The sequence below is a fragment of the Neophocaena asiaeorientalis genome, unplaced genomic scaffold, assembly GCF_003031525.2.
Source record: "Neophocaena asiaeorientalis asiaeorientalis breed wild unplaced genomic scaffold, Neophocaena_asiaeorientalis_V1.1 scaffold220, whole genome shotgun sequence".
In the NCBI taxonomy this organism is placed as follows: domain Eukaryota; kingdom Metazoa; phylum Chordata; class Mammalia; order Artiodactyla; family Phocoenidae; genus Neophocaena; species Neophocaena asiaeorientalis.
In genome coordinates, this window is record NW_020174042.1 from 7,053,463 (window position 1) to 7,071,037 (window position 17,575).

At 43.5% G+C, this 17,575-nt stretch overlaps 1 protein-coding gene across 2 annotated transcripts; it reads left to right on the forward strand.

Moving 5' to 3' along the window:
- Window positions 1-3,935: 3,935 nt before the first annotated feature.
- CTSL (cathepsin L) lies at window positions 3,936-8,533 on the forward strand. 2 transcript variants are annotated; one of them, XM_024753902.1, is made up of 8 exons: window positions 3,936-4,005; window positions 4,496-4,632; window positions 4,935-5,057; window positions 5,150-5,296; window positions 5,748-5,972; window positions 6,422-6,584; window positions 7,233-7,350; window positions 8,164-8,533. In XM_024753902.1, the coding sequence occupies exons 2-8, from the start codon at window positions 4,507-4,509 to the stop codon at window positions 8,261-8,263; spliced, it is 1,002 nt and encodes a 333-aa protein (XP_024609670.1). In that variant the 5' UTR covers window positions 3,936-4,005; window positions 4,496-4,506; the 3' UTR covers window positions 8,264-8,533. The 2 variants fall into 2 exon arrangements, with proteins under 2 accessions (XP_024609670.1, XP_024609671.1); XM_024753903.1 differs by having other exon boundaries at window positions 3,991-4,005; window positions 4,496-5,057.
- Window positions 8,534-17,575: the final 9,042 nt, after the last annotated feature.

The following is a 17,575-nucleotide window of genomic DNA, read 5'->3' on the forward strand; positions in this document are numbered from 1 at the left end:
CAATATTAAAAGAACAAACAACCCAATCCAAAAATGGGCAGAAGACCTAAATAGACATTTCTCCAAAGAAGACATACAGGGCTTCCCTGGTGGCGCAGTGGTTGAGAGTCTGCCTGCCGATGCAGGGGACACGGGTTCGTGCCCCAGTCTGGGAAGATCCCACATAGCCGCTCCGCGGCTGGTCCCGTGAGCCATGGCCGCTGAGCCTGCGCGTCCGGAGCCTGTGCTCCACAACGGGAGAGACCACACCAGTGAGAGGCCCGTGTACCACAAAAAAAAAAAAAAAAGCTGCTCAACATCACTAATTATTAGAGAAATGCAAATGAAAACTACAATGAGGTACCACCTCACAGCAGTTAGAATGGGCATCATCAGAAAATCTACAAACAAAAAATGCTGGAGAGGGTGTGGAGAAAAGGGAACCCTCTTGCACTGTTGGCGGGAATGTAAATTGATACAGCCACTATGGAGAACAGTATGGAGGTTTCTTAAAAAACTAAAAATAGAATTACCATATGACCCAGCAACCCCACTACTGGGCATATACCCAGAAAAAAACATAATTCAAAAAGACACATGCACCCCAATGTTCATTGCAGCACTATTTACAATAGCCAGGTCACAGAAGCAACCTAAATGCCCATTGACAGACGAATGGATAAAGAAGTTGTGGCACATATATACAATGGAATATTACTCAGCCATAAAAAGGAACGACATTGGGGCATTTGTTGAGATGTGGATGATCTAGAGACTGTCATACAGGGTGAAGTAAGTCAGAAAGAGAAAAGCAAATACCGTATATTAATGCATATATGTGGAACCTAGAAAAATGGTGCAGATGAACCGGTTTGCAGGACAGAAATAGAGACACAGATGTAGAGAACAAACGTATGGACACCAAGGGGGGAAAGTGGCTGGGGGGGGTGGGGTGGGGGTGGGATGAATTGGGAGATTGGGATTGACATGTATACACTAATATGTATAAAATAGGTAACTAATAAGAACCTGCTGTATAAGAAAATAAAATATAATTCAAAAAAATAAAGAATATACTTTCACAGATATTGCATTTTAAATAGGAATCAGGAAGTTCTGCTAACTGCATTTTATCAAAGGTAGAGTTAAGGATTGGTCACTTGACTAAAATGTGACCATTTTAATAATGAGCACTCATCTAAGTTATTTGGCAAAGAAATGAGATAAAAGAGTAGAAATAAGAACAAAATGGCTAAGCTAATGTCTTTCTGTAATACATTACTTACCAGATTTTGTATAAATAGATGTTGCAGTTTCTTGCTTAAATGGCCTTCTCCCATATTTCTCTGGCATTTAGATATATCTTGGTCTAATTGTAGATTTGAGGCACATTCAGTATTTTAAAAAGTCCAGCGTTCTCCGATGCATGCATCACATTCCAAGAAACAAAAGAGCCGCCACTCTTCGGAACAGCCTCCAGACAGGCTATTGCTCCAGGTACTCATGGTCAAGCAGTGGCAGGTTTTTCCACCCTGTGACCCAAGGGCAACTGTAAAACCCATATATTAGGTTACGTACTTAGAATTTTTGAGTGAATGATTGTGTTGAACTCCATGGTGTATTAAAAAAAATTTTAACCTCCAGTCATTTATAATACAATACGCTTTTGTAACCACCTAAGAGCTTCAGCCTCTAGTCCTGTCTGAGAAAGAAAAGTTTCTATTTCCTCAAAGATCTTAAAATATTTAAAGAATTGATTTTTCTAAACTGTATGGGGTTGCCAGGACCATTCAATAGGGAAAAGACAGTCTTTTCAACAAATGATGTTGGGAAAGTCGGATATCCACATGCAAAAGAATGAAATTGGACCCTTCCCTTACACCATATGCAAAAGTTAACACAAAATGGATCAAAGATGCAAACATAAGAACTAAAACTATAAAACTTTAGGTGAAAACACAAGGGAAGAGCCTCCTGATATTGGATTTAGTAATAATTTTTTGGATACGATACCAAAAGAACAGGCAACCATAGAAAAAATAGGTAAACTGGACTTCATCCAAATTTAAAACTTCTGTGCACCAAAAGACAGTACTGACTTTACGAAAAGGCAGCTCAAAGAATTTAAGAAAATATTTAAGATTGGAACTCTGTGCAATGCTGGTAAAATGTAAAATGGTGTCACCATGGAAGACATGTCACCATGGAAGAAATGTCCATGGAAGACATAGAAAAAAATTAGACATAGGACTACCAGACCCAGCAATTCCACTTCCATGTAGATCCCCAAAAGAACTGAAAACAGGAATCTGAACACTTGTACAACAACGTTGATAGCAGCGTCATTCAAAATAGTCAGATGTGGAAATAACCCATATATCCATCCAGGGATGACTGGAGAAACAAAACACGGTACATTCATACAAGGGAATTTTATTCACCTTTAGAAAAAAAGAAATTCTGACACGTTACAACCCGAATAAACCTTTAAGACATTACGTGAAGTGACATAGGCATAAAAGGACAAATATTAGATGATTCCACTTATGAGAGGTACATAGTCAAATTCAGAGAGACAGAATTAGAATACTGGTCACCAAAGGCTGGGAGGAGGGAGAAATGCAGAATTATTGTTTCAGTTTGGGAATATGAAAAAGTTCCAAAGATGGCTGACGGTGATGGTTGCACAATAATGTGAATGTACTTAATGCCACTGATCTGCACACTTAAAAATGGTTAAAATAGACATTTTTATGTTATGTACATATTAACACAGTAAAATTGTGTCTGATTGTGCTTCCAGAATGCTTATCCATTTAATCTTAAGTAGAAATTAGTTTACAAGGCCAGTGAACCATGACTACATTTTTATTTTAAAAATTCAAAATACGCAGAGAAAAAAGGTAATGTGGAAAGGGACATGAGGTAATGATAATTTTTTTATAAAAGGTATTTTCTACAATGAATATATTTTTATGTAGTAAAGGACAAACATGTACAACTTTTCTGGCTTGTGTTCCTTCAATTATTAATTATATAAGTTAATATTTAATATATAAATCTATTTTCCTCCATTTAAAACGTTTCACTAACTGTCATTTAAATCCTGACATTAAATGTAAAGTAGAACTCACTGAAGTAAAAGTTAAATTTCTTAAATCTCAAGAAAAGCACCTTAGATACTAAGGAAGACATAACAATCCTTAATGTAGAGTGTGGGAAGGTAAAAGCAGTTTCTACTTTCCACCTTTCCTTTTTTTAAACTAAATTTTTCTGTAAATAACTCGTTTCTGTTGGTTTTGATGAAAGCTTGAGAGGTGAGAGGAACCCCTGACCGGGAAGACAGGAAAGGGGCATTACAAAATGCCATGGCTTCTCTGGAGACCCACCCAGCCCGTCCCCTTTCCCTCCTGGGATTTGGGGAGTGACCAGCGCGTCCCGAGCTTTGAGGAACTGCCTTTCCGCTCCGATTCTTCTCAAACCCAGCTGGTACCACCCTCAGCCCGGGAGGTAAGGCGTCTGCCTGAGGGCTCCGCATTCCTCCAGCCCGCCCCACCTTTGCTGTGGAATAAGCGGGAACCCCTAAACTAGACAGCCCTCCCGCAGACTTTCACCAAAAACTCTAGGACTAAAGGCGGCACAGGGTTGCGCTGATAATCCACTTGGTGCTCCCTATAAGCTTCTTTTCGTGAACCACCGGCCGAGAGCAATCGAGGTAATTAGTTGATCCGGGTCCCCAAGGAGGCTCCGTCCGCCCTTCTCAGCGCTGCCCAGCTCGCCGCCGTCGGGTCCACTGAGGCTGGCACCTGGCCAAGTTGGGACCAGCCCGGTGAGACGTCGGGAGTCCCAGCACAGGGGCCCCGCCCACATGTAGCTCAGCCAATCGCGGCGCGGGCTAGCGGGGGGCGGGGCCGGCCGAGCGGAATCCCGGAGCCTTAAATGGGAGGACATGCGCCCACAGCCCAGCCTCCGACGCCCCCGGATCCATAGTTGTTGGCTGCGCCTGCGCAGCTGCGCCCGCCGCAGGTGAGCACCCCGGGCTGGGGCCTGGCACGGCGGGGTCACCCCGGGAACCAGCGGCACTGCCAGGCTTTGGGTTTGGAGGGGTCCCAGGAGGCGCTGGTCACACAGGGTAGCCTGACCCACGCAAGCCGGGCTGCAGTGCCCGCTGTTCCCTGCGCCGCGTCAACATCCTGAGAGCGGCGGGCGTTCGCCGGCGGCGGGGGGCGGGGCGGCAAGCTCCTGGCCTGGCCCCGCCTGCAACGCGGGAGGGAGCTTCGCCCTAGCCGCGGCTCTGAGTCCCAGAAGAGCCTCACCGTCTCCGGTGCGGAAACTGGGGTCTCTGAGCTGTTTTTCTCTATCCACGTACTTAGCCTTCCCCTACAGTCCTTGTGTAAATACTTGGGAAGATAAATGTTTTTACTCCACCATAGTGGGTATAACGTCTCAGAAAAAAGTAGGATGGCGTTTTAGTAAGATTGGTTTAATCAGATACTCATTTCTTTACCCTTCCTAGGCTTTTGAAACATGAATCCTTCACTCATCCTGACTGCCCTTTGCTTGGGAATAGCCTTAGCGGCTCCAAAACTTGATCTCAGTTTAAATGCACAATGGAAATTGTGGAAGTCAACACACAGGAAACTATATGGCTTGGTTGGTAACATCTGAAACTGTTCATCTGAAATCCCGCAGAGAATGGTCCATGCTGTTGGGAGTTTATAGCAGATAGTAACCTCTTGAGGCTGGCTCTTACCAGGGCAGTAACTTCGTGGCATCCATTACCCAGTACAGTACGGGCATACGACCCTGTTGTGTGGGCGCTGAGAAACAGTTCCCAAGAGTATAAAGCCATCTCTGGCCATGGTTTCTCTTCCTCTCTTTCTGCAAATCCACTTGGTGAAGGTGGGTTGGTTTTAAATAGAAATAAAGAGTATAGGTTACCTGTTTGCCTGTAGAATGAAGAAGGATGGAGGAGAACAGTGTGGGAGAAGAATATGAAAATGATTGACTTACACAATCAGGAATACAGCCAAGGGAAACATGGCTTCACCATGGCAATGAATGCCTTTGGTGACATGGTGAGTGTGGCATGAACTTTTTGTGCCTCCCCTCCTTAGTACTTGAGGAAGATAACCTCTTGCTTTTCAACATTGTTTCCTTTTCCTTGAAGACCAGTGAAGAATTCAGGCAGGTGATGAATGGTCTTCGAAACCAGAAGCACAAGAAGGGGAAAGTGTTCCCAGTACCCGTCTCTGGTTTGATTCCCTCATCCATGGACTGGAGAGAGAAAGGCTATGTAACTCCTGTGAAGAATCAGGTATGACAGTATTCAGCAGATCTCTCTCCAAGAGTAAAGTACCAAATAGGAGTTGTCATCCTTGCAGTGGTAGGCTGTGGAACAGCATGCAATTCACTCGTTTTTTGTTTCTGTTTTTTCAAGAATTTAAAACATTTTATTCGGTTTCAAATTTCCTTGCGAGAAAAAGAATTGTGCTGATAAGTTTCTTGGAATGAGAGATGCATTTGCTGTGATGAAGAGTTGTTTGCCAGCTCTTGAAGACTTTTCCTTCTGAAGCACTGAAAGTGGACAGAAGAGCCCTCAAATGCCTGGAGAAGAGGTTTCCTTTTGGAAACACCCCATGGCCTGCTCTGAATGAGTAGAGTTTGGATGCAATTCACTAGTTTTTAAAAGCATTTTCAGATATGGGCTATCGTCAAAGTCTTGCTATTTGTTTTGTACACTAAGAGCTTTTAAATTTTGTTTTCAGGGTCAGTGTGGTTCTTGTTGGGCTTTTAGTGCCACTGGCGCCCTTGAAGGACAGATGTTCTGGAAAACTGGCAAACTTGTCTCACTGAGTGAGCAGAACCTGGTGGACTGCTCTCGGCCTCAAGGCAATGAGGGTTGCAATGGTGGCCTAATGGATAATGCCTTCCAGTATGTTAAGGACAACGGAGGCCTGGACTCAGAGGAATCCTATCCATATTTTGGAAAGGTAAAAGGAGCTCCTTATCTCGTTATCAAAGTTGAACGCTTTGGGGGAAAACAGATACCAATTTAGAATTCACATTTTAGATTGTAGACTCTATATCTGCAGACTGTCAGAACTAGTATTAAAATATGTTAGCCTTGCACAGTTCTCTGTTTAGATAGTTACTATAAACCTGTTAATATTTCTGTGCCATGTGGAAATATACATACCATTCTATGTAAGTATAAATTTCTCCAGAGTAAACGTTTCTTATGGACAGGTAGACTGAGCGTGTCTCATTGAATAGACACCAGCTACTTTTTCCATTTCAAAACAACCAATATCATTTCGTCTCCTGGGATGCTTTATAACAAACTTGACTTGGAAATCATTAAGCTGCAGACTGTCTTGAACTCATGTACCCCAGGAGGGGGATGGTATTTATCAAGTCTCTTCCCCATTACCTTTGAAAGGATGAATCCTGCCACTACAGACCCCAGAGTTCTGCTGCCAATGACACTGGTTTCATGGACATTCCTAAGCGAGAGAAGGCCCTTATGAAGGCAGTGGCAACTGTGGGCCCCATCTCTGTTGCTATAGATGCAAGCCATCCAACCTTCCAGTTCTATAAAGCAGGTAAGCATTTGTCTGTATGGAAGTTTAGGCAGAAAAATTGGAAAACCACCATGACATACAACAAGATTGACTCTTTGGTGTGTAGAATTCAGTGTAGAATTTGGGGGTGTGTAGATTTAACGTAGTTGTTCGTGTGGTGTTTGTGCCTGATGTGTCCATTTGACATCACTTGAACCCTATCCCCATGATTTTAAGCACTTCACAAATATATTTAAATGGCTACTTAATTTGATTCGTATAGCTTAATTTACTTTTTTCCAGTTGTTAGACCTTTGAAATTTTCCAGAGAATTTTACTACTGTAATTAAAACTGGAAAGAACCTCTTGCCTGAAGTAATCTTGTGCTGTGTGCTGTTTCCCTAGACTGACATTCTGAAAGTCAAATGATAAGGTTTTAGGGAGTGGTCTTTTATGCCTCTTGACACATTGTTTACAAAAGAGATTGTGCCAGTATTTCTACTAGTGTTAGACAAGAACCTAGATCCCTAGCCTGGATTAAAAAAAAATAGATCTTGTTTTAAAATCCTATCTAGATTTATGTCCTTTAGCTGAATTTTGAGGTGTCTCTCTTATCCTAGTTGATAGGCTGGGTTACTGTCATGGGTCACTTGAAGGTCCCCACCCCAACCTTGAATTTTATTTTCCCAGGCATTTATTATGACCCACACTGCAGCAGTGAAGACCTGGATCATGGTGTTCTGGCGGTTGGCTATGGGTTTGAAGGAGGAGACTCAGATAACAATAAATACTGGCTTGTCAAGAACAGGTATAAAGTGCCCAAAATACTTATATTTGAGATTGAAATGGGAGTCCCTTTTGGAATCAGTATTTGGATACAGGTTCTCAAACCCTTAAGTACACTTCCAAAGTCTTTATGCCACTTAGGGTGAGCACAGACATACTGATGTTTGATTATAACGTTAAGGTACTCTCTCAAGCTTGCCTAGAGTATTGATGGAGTTTTGACACCATTGCATTTCTTTTTTTTTCTTAATTTAATTAATTTTTTATTATTATTATTTTTGGGCTGCTTGGGTCTTTGTTGCTGCACGGGCTTTCTCTAGTTGCGTCGAGTGGGGACTGCTCTTCGTAGCATGCGCGGGGTTCTCTTTGTGGTGGCTTCTCTTGTTGCAGAGCACAGGCTCTAGGCACGCGGGCTCCCGTAGTTGCGGCATGCAGGCTCAGTAGCTGTGGTACATGGGCTTAGTTGCTCCACAGCATGTGGGATCTTCCCAGGCCAGGGATCAAACCCGTGTCCCCTGCATTGGCAGGCAGATTCTTAACCACTGCGCCACCAGGGAAGTCCCAGCAACATTGCATTTCTAAATCTGAAAATTTTCTTAAATCTGAAATGCATCTGGCCCCAAGAGTTTCCTTTTTCTGTCTCTAATTTTGCAGTTCCGTGAGAGGTTTGGAGATTGAAGTTATTTACACATTTAGAACTCAACCAGGAACAAGAACAACTGCCTTTCTTGCTTCTTTCTGAGTCTGTCCTGGCCTCTGGGGCACTGTTTAAGTATTAATAAAGATAAATGTGTTTGATTCTTTGTATAAAATGGAAAACCCTCTCTTCTTTTAGCTGGGGTAAAGATTGGGGCATGGACGGCTACGTAAAGATGGCCAAAGACCGAGACAACAACTGTGGAATCGCCACCATGGCCAGTTATCCTACTGTCTAAACCTCAAAGGCAGGATTGAGAACAGAACATCCAGAGGAAGAATTTTCTTTAAAACTAGCCAGACCTTATTGTGTGGGATGAAACACTTGAATCGTTGAAGATCCAAGTTGTGATTTGAATTCTGTGACATCTTATACTGGTGAAATGTTACCACTCCTTTAATACTATTGTAAATAGGTTTGTATGATCGATTTGCCTCAAGAATTTTGAATTTTCATGTTTTAAAAGGATGTGTAAAGTTTTACCTTTAAAATAAAACAGTTTCAGAGTAGAGGTGGTACATCTTTCTGTTTTTAATACATTAAGTTTTTGTAGAGTAAAAAAGGTAATTGGGCCCTGAAGACGTAACTGAGTGTGCCAATGGTCTGTTAGAATGGCTGCGTGGCCTTCTGGTTCTTATAGTTCTGACTATGTCAGCTGCCTATTGTCTGTGTCTGACCCAACCCTTGAACAAAATTTGGCAAACAATCTAAAGGACAAAGGTAAATTATTTTACTAAGGAAAAAATTCCCATTTTAGAAAAGTGAACACACATACATACGAGTTCCAATCAAGAAAAGGGCCTTAGAGATCATGATCATTTGACCCACGATGGTGACAGCCCGGCAGAGTTACAGGATGAACGTCACAGAGCCAGTTTCTGGTGCATCTTCCCCAACTTCTAGCGAAGACTGTGTGGTTACTTTGCAACCGAGGAAGGACCAGACACAATGGATCGCCAAGAATGTTTGTCTTTGTGTCCATATGCGATGAAGGATAAGCTCCCACATTTGAGGCTGGGCTTCAGAAATAGTCTTGCGGCCTCAGAGGTTGTCAATAGGTGAAAGCATCGAAAGAGATAGTCTGAAGCCTAATTTACACCTAGCTGCCTAATTCCTGAATTTGTTTTAAAAAAGAAAAGCTCCCTACATTCCGCAGGCTAAGGAAGCACATAGTTTCATTTGCTGTCTTTGGGTTTAAAATTCTCATGTTCCTTCCTACTCAAGGAAATAAAGAGTAGGTGGAAGCATTTGGTTATTAGACCCTGTAATTCCTTCTGAAGACATGAGGTGGAGGAGAACTGGGGTCTCAGCCCACAGGACCTCCAGCAGCCTCTGGTCAAGTCCATCTGCACTGGACTGTGTGCCATGCTGGACCCTCAATGTGACCTTCCCTCGCAGGCGCTTACATTTCCAACTTTCTGACCTAAAATGACAGATGTTGTGTCATTTGGAGTAAAATTCTGTGGGTTTTGGGATAGCATGATCAAGTGTAGCCACAGGAAGATTTGGGAGGCTCCCAATCTGAGTCCCTTCTACTGGTTGGGACCACACTGAGACAACTGGAATTGATGTAGCACTCATGGCGCCCCAGTCATCACCCTGTGGAAGAGACATTCCCAACCCTGAGAAGGAGATGGTGCTGTTAGAGGAGGTGGTTGAAACACCAGAAGGAAGAGAAACGGGACATGGACCCAGAGGAGCCGGGCAGTAACACGGGATAAAAGGGTGGGTATCTGAGCAGAGACTTCCCATGTCAGAACCCCTTAGAAAAGAGAAACAACATTTAGAGAAAGTGGGAAGGTTGAGGTGTGGGAGATGAGGCTGGGCCCACACACAGGTTTTTAGGACACGGGAACCAATGGGGCATGCAGTAAAAAGACTATTCTGGCTATCTATTACTGGAAAACAAACTACCAGGAAACATAGCAGCTTGAAAAAACCATCTCTCCAATTTCCTGACTGGGCTTAACTACATGTTTTCCTTTGGAAGTCTTTCACGTGTGCCAGAATCATTAGCAGTTTTGACTGGGCCGACATCCGAGCAGGCTCACTCACATGGCTGTCCTAGATGCTGGTGTGGGCTGGGCATTCAGCCCTGGCTTCCCACCAGAGGACCTACATGGGCCTCTCCGTGGCTTGGGCTCCCATGGCACGAAGGGTGACTCTGAGAGGAACATCCCAAGGGAACATAAGCCAGAATGCCCGGTGAGGAACTGCAAGGCTTCTTATAACCTGGTCTTAGTCCCCAGTGAAACGTCTGCTGCTGCTGGTATTCAGAGCATGTCACCAGGGACGCCCAGGTTACAGGGGAGGGGGCTGACAGTCTACCTTCGTGGGGAGATGCAAGGTCACTTAGCAGAAAAGCATGTGGGATGGAAGATGTTGTGGCCATCTTTGGAAAATGCAATCTGCCACCTTCAGTCTCTGAAAGTCCACTAGAAAGGACTCCTTAGTGACGGTCACCTTGCTTCACCGTAACAGGCTAGCTCATACTGCTGTCCACATAATCTTGGAAGTAGAGCCCAAGACTCTAAGAAAATGCCTAGGTGCTGATATGAATGAAAATGTGAAGACCTCTCTCAGATGTCTTCTGCAACTTTCAAAGACATTTATATTTATTCAAACTTGTGAAAAGTTCCAAACTAAACAATACCTAAATGATTAAACAGATGTTAGAAGGTTCTGTAACTTCAAAGACAATTAACTTAAACTGAAAAGTTCCAAACAGCATCTATCATAAAAGCTTTTTAAAATAAGCCAGTCGACAGGAATCAAATAAAGCTGAAAACAAATGTTGATTTTACAAATGTGGATGAATGTCACCTGCTATGTCAGTAAGCCAAGGAGGCTGCAGCCATCAAGCCCTCTGCCACTGCAACTGCCCCCAACTGTGTACCCTGAGGGGATTCAGGATGGAGAAAAACAGGATACCGGCCCTAGCTAGTTAAGATGCATATCAAAGAAGTAGTTTCAATAAGTCCAGACTCTGGCATCTTCCTACTCAAAGAAAAGCACTAAATTCGTCAACTTGAGATGTCTGGTTTTCTTTAATTAACAGTAATCTTTTGATGTTCTGACTACCTGGTTTTATCTGTTTGTTTGTTTGCAAAGACTCCTATATATATCCTGGCTCCTTCCTTACCTGTTCAGAACAGTCCCTCAGAGCTATCTGAGTGGCTGTCTCCCCAGCTTAAGTCCTCAGAATGTCTGACAAATAATTCTCAACTTTTAGGTTGTGCTTTTTTTTTTCAGTCGACACAAAAAACTTGTCTGAAACATGAACTTACTATCAGAAGCTGAAAGAGGCAACAAAGGATTCCTCCCTAGAGCCCTTGGAGGGGATATAGCCCTGCAGACACTTTGGTTTGGAATTCCGGCCTCCAGGCATGAGAGAATAAATTCCTGTGACTTTAAGCCAGTGAGTTTGTGGTACATGTTGTGTCAGCCCCAGGAAACTACTGCACTTGTCCTGCACAGCTAGCCTCCTGCTCTCCTTAGCAGCCCAGAGGACACAGGTGCGGCGAGCAGAGCCGCACTTTGGTGGTCTGGTCAAGACCACCAAAGATGGGACTTCCCTAGTGGTGCAGTGGTTAAGAATCCACCTGCTAATGCAGGGGACACGGGTTCGAGCCCTGGTCCAGAAAGATTCCATATGCTGCAGAGCAACTAAGCCCATGTGCCACAACTACTGAGCCCGCGCTGTAGAGCCCACGAGCCACAAGTACTGAGCCCATGCGCCTAGAGCCCATGCTCCACAAGAGAAGCCACCGCAGTGAGAAGCCCACACACCGCAACGAAGAGTAGCCCCCGCTCGCCACAACTAGAGAAAGCCCACGCGCAGCAACGAAGACCCAATGCAGCCAAAGATAAATTAAAAAAAAAAACCACCACCAAAGATAAGTCAGACTTGCTGCACATAAGGGAGAGATAAGTAAGAAATCTCTCAGCTCACAATGGTTCTTGGCCTTTCCTCACATGCTTCAAATGCTACAGTCCACAGGAAATGGTTGGCTAAGATGGGAGAAGTTTGGATTTAAAGATTTGCAAGCAGAAGAAAAGACACAAGAAGTTTGGGTATCTTTTCCCTTCCTCACATATCCTCTCATCTAAATCAGGCGCTGGTCAGCGCTGCAAACCAGGAACAGTCAATACCTCATAGCAACACATTCTCATACATTAAAATGCACTGAAAACAAGCTTTGCTTCCTTCTCTTTCTATTTAACTTGGTGAAAATATCTTCTTTACTCACTGGCACCTCTTTCACTTGAGGACACCAAATGTTTCCTGTTTTTCTCTGTGAGGGAGGAAAGACCATTAGAAAGATATGAAGGAAACATGGGAGTTAATGCAAGAAAACTTAATATTATATATGCTGCTCAAAAAGTAGTGGTGACACAAAATGGCCTAACTCATGCTGGGGAATACTGTGGTCTTTTTTGACACTAAAGTCCTGATCTCTGATAACAAGTGCGCTTACAGGGTTTCGTGCTCTGTCTCCTGAGTGTAGGCTGTGTCCTGTGGCAATTTTTGTTTTCCTTCGTTAGGAGGTAGTCCTGGTCTGCCCTTGCTGGCCCACCATCCTCACTGTCCCTGGATGTCTTGGGAGCCTTTTGCCACATGACTGTCATACTGTCCCGGGTGTCAGTCTAACTTCCAAGAAGAAGATAGCTTCCCGGGGATGAGCTGCATTTCCAAACAAAAAACCCCTTGAGAAGCTCTTCTGTTAAGAAAACATGGTCTCAGGTGGAGTTAACAATTCACTTGGTGGGAACCTGCACTTGTCTTCTTCCTACTCACTTTCCCAGCTATCAAATGTGCACCAGCCAATCAAAACTACAACGAGGCACCACCTCACACCAGTCAGAATGGCCATAATAAAAAAGAATACAAATAACAAATGCTTGGAGAGGGTGTGGAGAAAAAGGACCCCTCCTACACTGTTTGTGGGAATGTACATTTGTGCAGCCACTATGGCGAACAGTATGGAGGTTCCTTCAAAAACTACAAATAGAGTTACCATATGATCCAGCAATCCCACTCCTGGGCATATATATGGACAAAACTATAACTCTGAAAGACACATGCACCCCAAGGTTCATAGTGGCACTATTTATAGTAGCCAAGAAATGGAAACAGCCTAAATGTCCATCAACAGATGAACGGATAAAGAAGATGTGGTACACATATACAATGGAATATTACTCAGCCATAAAAAAGAATGAAATAGGGCTTCCTTGGTGGCGCAGTGGTTGAGAGTCCGCCTGCCAATGCAGGGGACACAGGTTCGTGCCCCGGTCCGGGAAAAAAAAAAAAAAAAAAAGAAGGAAATAATGCCATTTGCAGCAATATGGATGGACCTAGAAATTATCATACTAAGTGAAGTTAGTTAGATGAAGATAAATATCAAGTGATATCACTTATACGTGGAATCAAAAATATGACACAAGTGAACTTATCTGTGAAACAGAAACAGACTCACAGACATAGAGAACACACTTGTGGTTGCCAAGGGTGTGAGGGGGTGGGGGGAGGGATGGATTGAGATCTTGGGATTAGCAGATGCAAACTATTATATAGAGAATGGATAAACAAGGTCCTACTGTATAGCCCAGGGAACTATATTCAGTGTCCTGAAATAAACCATAATGGAAAAGCATATGAAAAAGAATATATATATATGCATAACTGAATTACTTTGGTGTACAGTGGAAATTAATACAACATTGTAAATCAGCTATACCTCAATAAAATAAATTAAAAACAACAACAACAAAATGTGTATCAGGCCATTCCTGAGATATGGTGAGTGAGATTCTGGAAGTAGAATGCTTAAAAACATGCATAGAGTATTTTTTTTAACGCTTTGAACACTTTTTTCGTTTAAATGTACTTTTATGTATTTTTTGTCCCGTTCCCTATAAGGCTTTCCCCTAGGTGTGTACAAGCCTCCTCCCTTCCCCCTGGATTTGGCTGGAATGTCATCCTCTTTGTGAAGCCTGTCTTTACCAGGAACTAAAATTAAAACAACCCCTGGTAGTACTGTTCTCCCCTCCCCTGATTGATTTTTCCCACAGCATTTATCACCATCTGACATGCTGTTACATTTTATTTGTTGGTTTTGTTTATTGTGTCTCTTCCACACATCAGCACTTAGTCTGTACAGAGACCCATACAGAGACAAGGGGCTCTGTTTTGTTCACCTCTCTATCCTCAGCACTAAAGACAGGACCTGGCACAAAGCAGGCACACAAGATCTGCTCTCTGGACGAATGAATAATTGATGTATCCACATTATATGAACACATTCTCAGAGTTTTAAGAGTCAAGCAGTGAAGATAAAACAAAGGCCCGTTTTGGAAATGTATCCCCTTAAATATTCCCCTTCCTCAGAGGAACAACCACAATTATTAATTCAGGGATATTAACAGTCCTTTTGCTTTGTCTTTACCCAAACACACGTGCAGTTTTGTTTTTCATTGTTTTTGTCCCTTCTTTTTTTTTTCTTTAAAGATGTTAAGTGCAGGGCTTCCCTGGTGGCGCAGTGGTTGGGAGTCCGCCTGCCGATGCAGGGGACACGGGTTCGTGCCCCAGTCCGGGAAGATCCCACATGCTGCGCAGCGGCTGGGCCCGTGAGCCATGGCCGCTGAGCCTGCGTATCCAGAGCCTGTGCTCCGCAACGGGAGAGCCCACAGCAGTGAGAAGCCCGCGTACCGCAAAAAAAAAAAAAAAAAAAAAAAAAATTAAAAAAAAAAAAAAAAAAGATGTAAGTGTGTCTTGTCCATCATAAAACAAGCAAGCAAAACCCCTCTTAACCCTGGGTTATTCCAGTTGCTGCATTATGTTCCTCCTCCTGTTTCCAGCTGAGCCTCTCGAACAGCTTGTCTAAACTTGCTATCCTCCACTTACCCACCTTCTATTCTCATCCTAACTTAGGTCCGTCCCTACAGTAAGGCTTTCCTTCCAGATCCTCCCAAATGACCTCATCTAGTCTAATTACTTCAGGTACCACCTCCACGCTGACGACTTCCTGTCGCTCTCCTGAGTTCCAAACCCATGTATCCAACTGCCTATGAGACATCCTGACTCAGCTAACCCACAGACATTTCAGACTCCAACGTACAGAGCTGAAATCATCATCTTTCCCCGGAACCAGGTCATCTCCAAGTGCTCCTTGGCTTTGTGGATGGCACGTCCATCCATATCCTTCATTCCTCCCCTCTCCCTTTCTCTGACATACGTAATCAATCACCGATACATGAACCCTCATGAATAGCTCTCAAACACCTACACTTCTCTCCATCCTCATGGCTTTTGATCAGGGCCATCATCACCATCAATTTTTGCCAAGATGATGACCTTAACCTTCTTGATGGTGACCTAACAAGCCTCTAGTTTGACTACTTCAAATCCGTTGTCTATATTGTAGGTAATATTTACTAAAATGCATATTAATTATGTTCCTCCGTTGCTTAAAACTCACCAGTGGCTCCCCGTTGCCCTCGGGACAAACTCCATACTCCTTAACCAACTCAAAACACCCTGCATGAGTTGGGCCTTTCTTACCCCTCCAGCCTCATCTCTCACTACCCTCCTCACAATCTACCCCCCACAGCCATAATGAATTACCAGTTGTGCCCCCAATAAATCATACTCTAACCATTTTCAAATCTTTGCCCATCTGTCCCCTCACCTCTAGGGCTCATCCCTGTCACTTGTCTTCTCCGTCCTCCCTAACCTTCTCCTGACAAGCTTCTAGTTCCACTTTCAGGCCTCAGTTTAAACGTCATTTCCACTGGGAAGCCTTGCCTGACTCCTCACTTCTGGAGTGGCAGCTCCTCTAAATGGCTCCAAAGCAAACACACAGTACTTTATCCCCAGAGTTACACGTGTGTCCCATCCACCAGGCCTGAGCTCTTTGAGGGCAGGGATTTTGTCTGTCTACTTCACAGCTAAATCCCTAGCACCAGGCATGGTACCTGGTTCGTGTGTGTGTGTGTGTGTGTGTGTGTGTGTGTGTGTGTGTGTGTGTGTGTGTGAGAGAGAGAGAGAGAGAGAGAGAGAGAGAGAGAGAGAGAGAGAGAGATGCAAGGAAGCCAGTGAAGAGACAGATGCAATGAGAACCCTGGGGAAGGAGGCACAGATAATTACAGAAGTAGGTCTTGGAAGACTGCACAGAAGTTTTAGCCACTAGTGAAATGTGAAGGACTGGATCATGTAGTTTTGTCATTATTTTAAATTTTATTTTATGAAAGTGGCATCGCGTCATATCTATTTGCAAAATGCCCTTTTCCCCTATGAGTATAGCTTGGTCATCTTTCCTCGTTTGTACTTCAGATTGTGATGGTTAATTTTATGTGTCAACTTGGCTAGGCTATGGTGCCCAGTTCTTTGGTCAAACACTAATCTAGAAGTTGCTGTGAAGATACCGTGTAGAAGTGATTAACATTTATGATCAGTTGACTTTCAAGTTTTTTCTCGATGATGTGAGTGGGCATGTAGGGAAGGAAAAATTCTTCTCTACCTTCTTAGGGTGTCTGGCCTGCCTAAGAATTAAACTGACATAAGCCAGATTAACAGAAGAAAATCATACACATTTTATTAAACTTTACACGTACATGGGGACTTTTACAAGAGAATGAAGTTCCAAGGAAGTGACCAGAGCTGAAAGCTTTTATACCCTTTAGGCAAAGAAATGATAAATTTGTGAAAAAATGACAAGACAAAGGGGTTTGGCCTAAGGGCAGTAATTGTGGGGAAGTGACTAGAAGCTGTATATGGGGGCAGAGGGGTGCAAAACTAGTGGAAGATGAGGGTTATTTTACCAGGTTTGTTCACACAGATCCATTTCCTTGTTGACTCCCAGTCTCTGGTGACAAGCATGTATTTCTCTTCCTGGTACAGGGAGGGCACATCTCTCATGGGAAATATCATGACCTGCTTTCAGGTAGAAAGGGCAGATCAGAAAGCTCTTCCTGGATCTGCTGATTCTCAAATGCCTTCAGCTCAAAATAATCAATATGCCAAAGCAGCACATTTTGAGACGGCCTGTCCTCAACCCCTTCAGCCTCTTCTGTCAGCTGAAGGTCTTAAGAGCAAAACTGAGGTTTCCCTGGGAAGCAGGAATTCTGCCTCAAGACTGTAATATAGGGGCTTCCCTGGTGGCGCAGTGGTTGAGAATCTGCCTGCCAGTGCAGGAGACACGGGTTCGAGCCCCGGTCCAGGAGGATCCCACATGCCGCGGAGCAACTAGGCCCGTGAGCCACATTTCTCTGGAGAACCCTGACTGATACACAGACCCACCTTATAGACCCACCACCATTTCCTGCCTTCCCTCTATATCTTGCTCATTTGTATTCTCTTCCTCAGTAAAAAAAAAAAAAAAAAAAAGCGATTAGATTCCATTTCATGAAAGTGAAGGCAGTGAGTAAAGAACATGTTAATTCTCATCAGGTTAAAAAGAAACAAAAGACCTTAGGGTGCTAGCTGATATATTTCTTCCTGTCTGCGTTTGTCTATTTTGATGTTAAGAATGCCTTTGTATAAAACTAT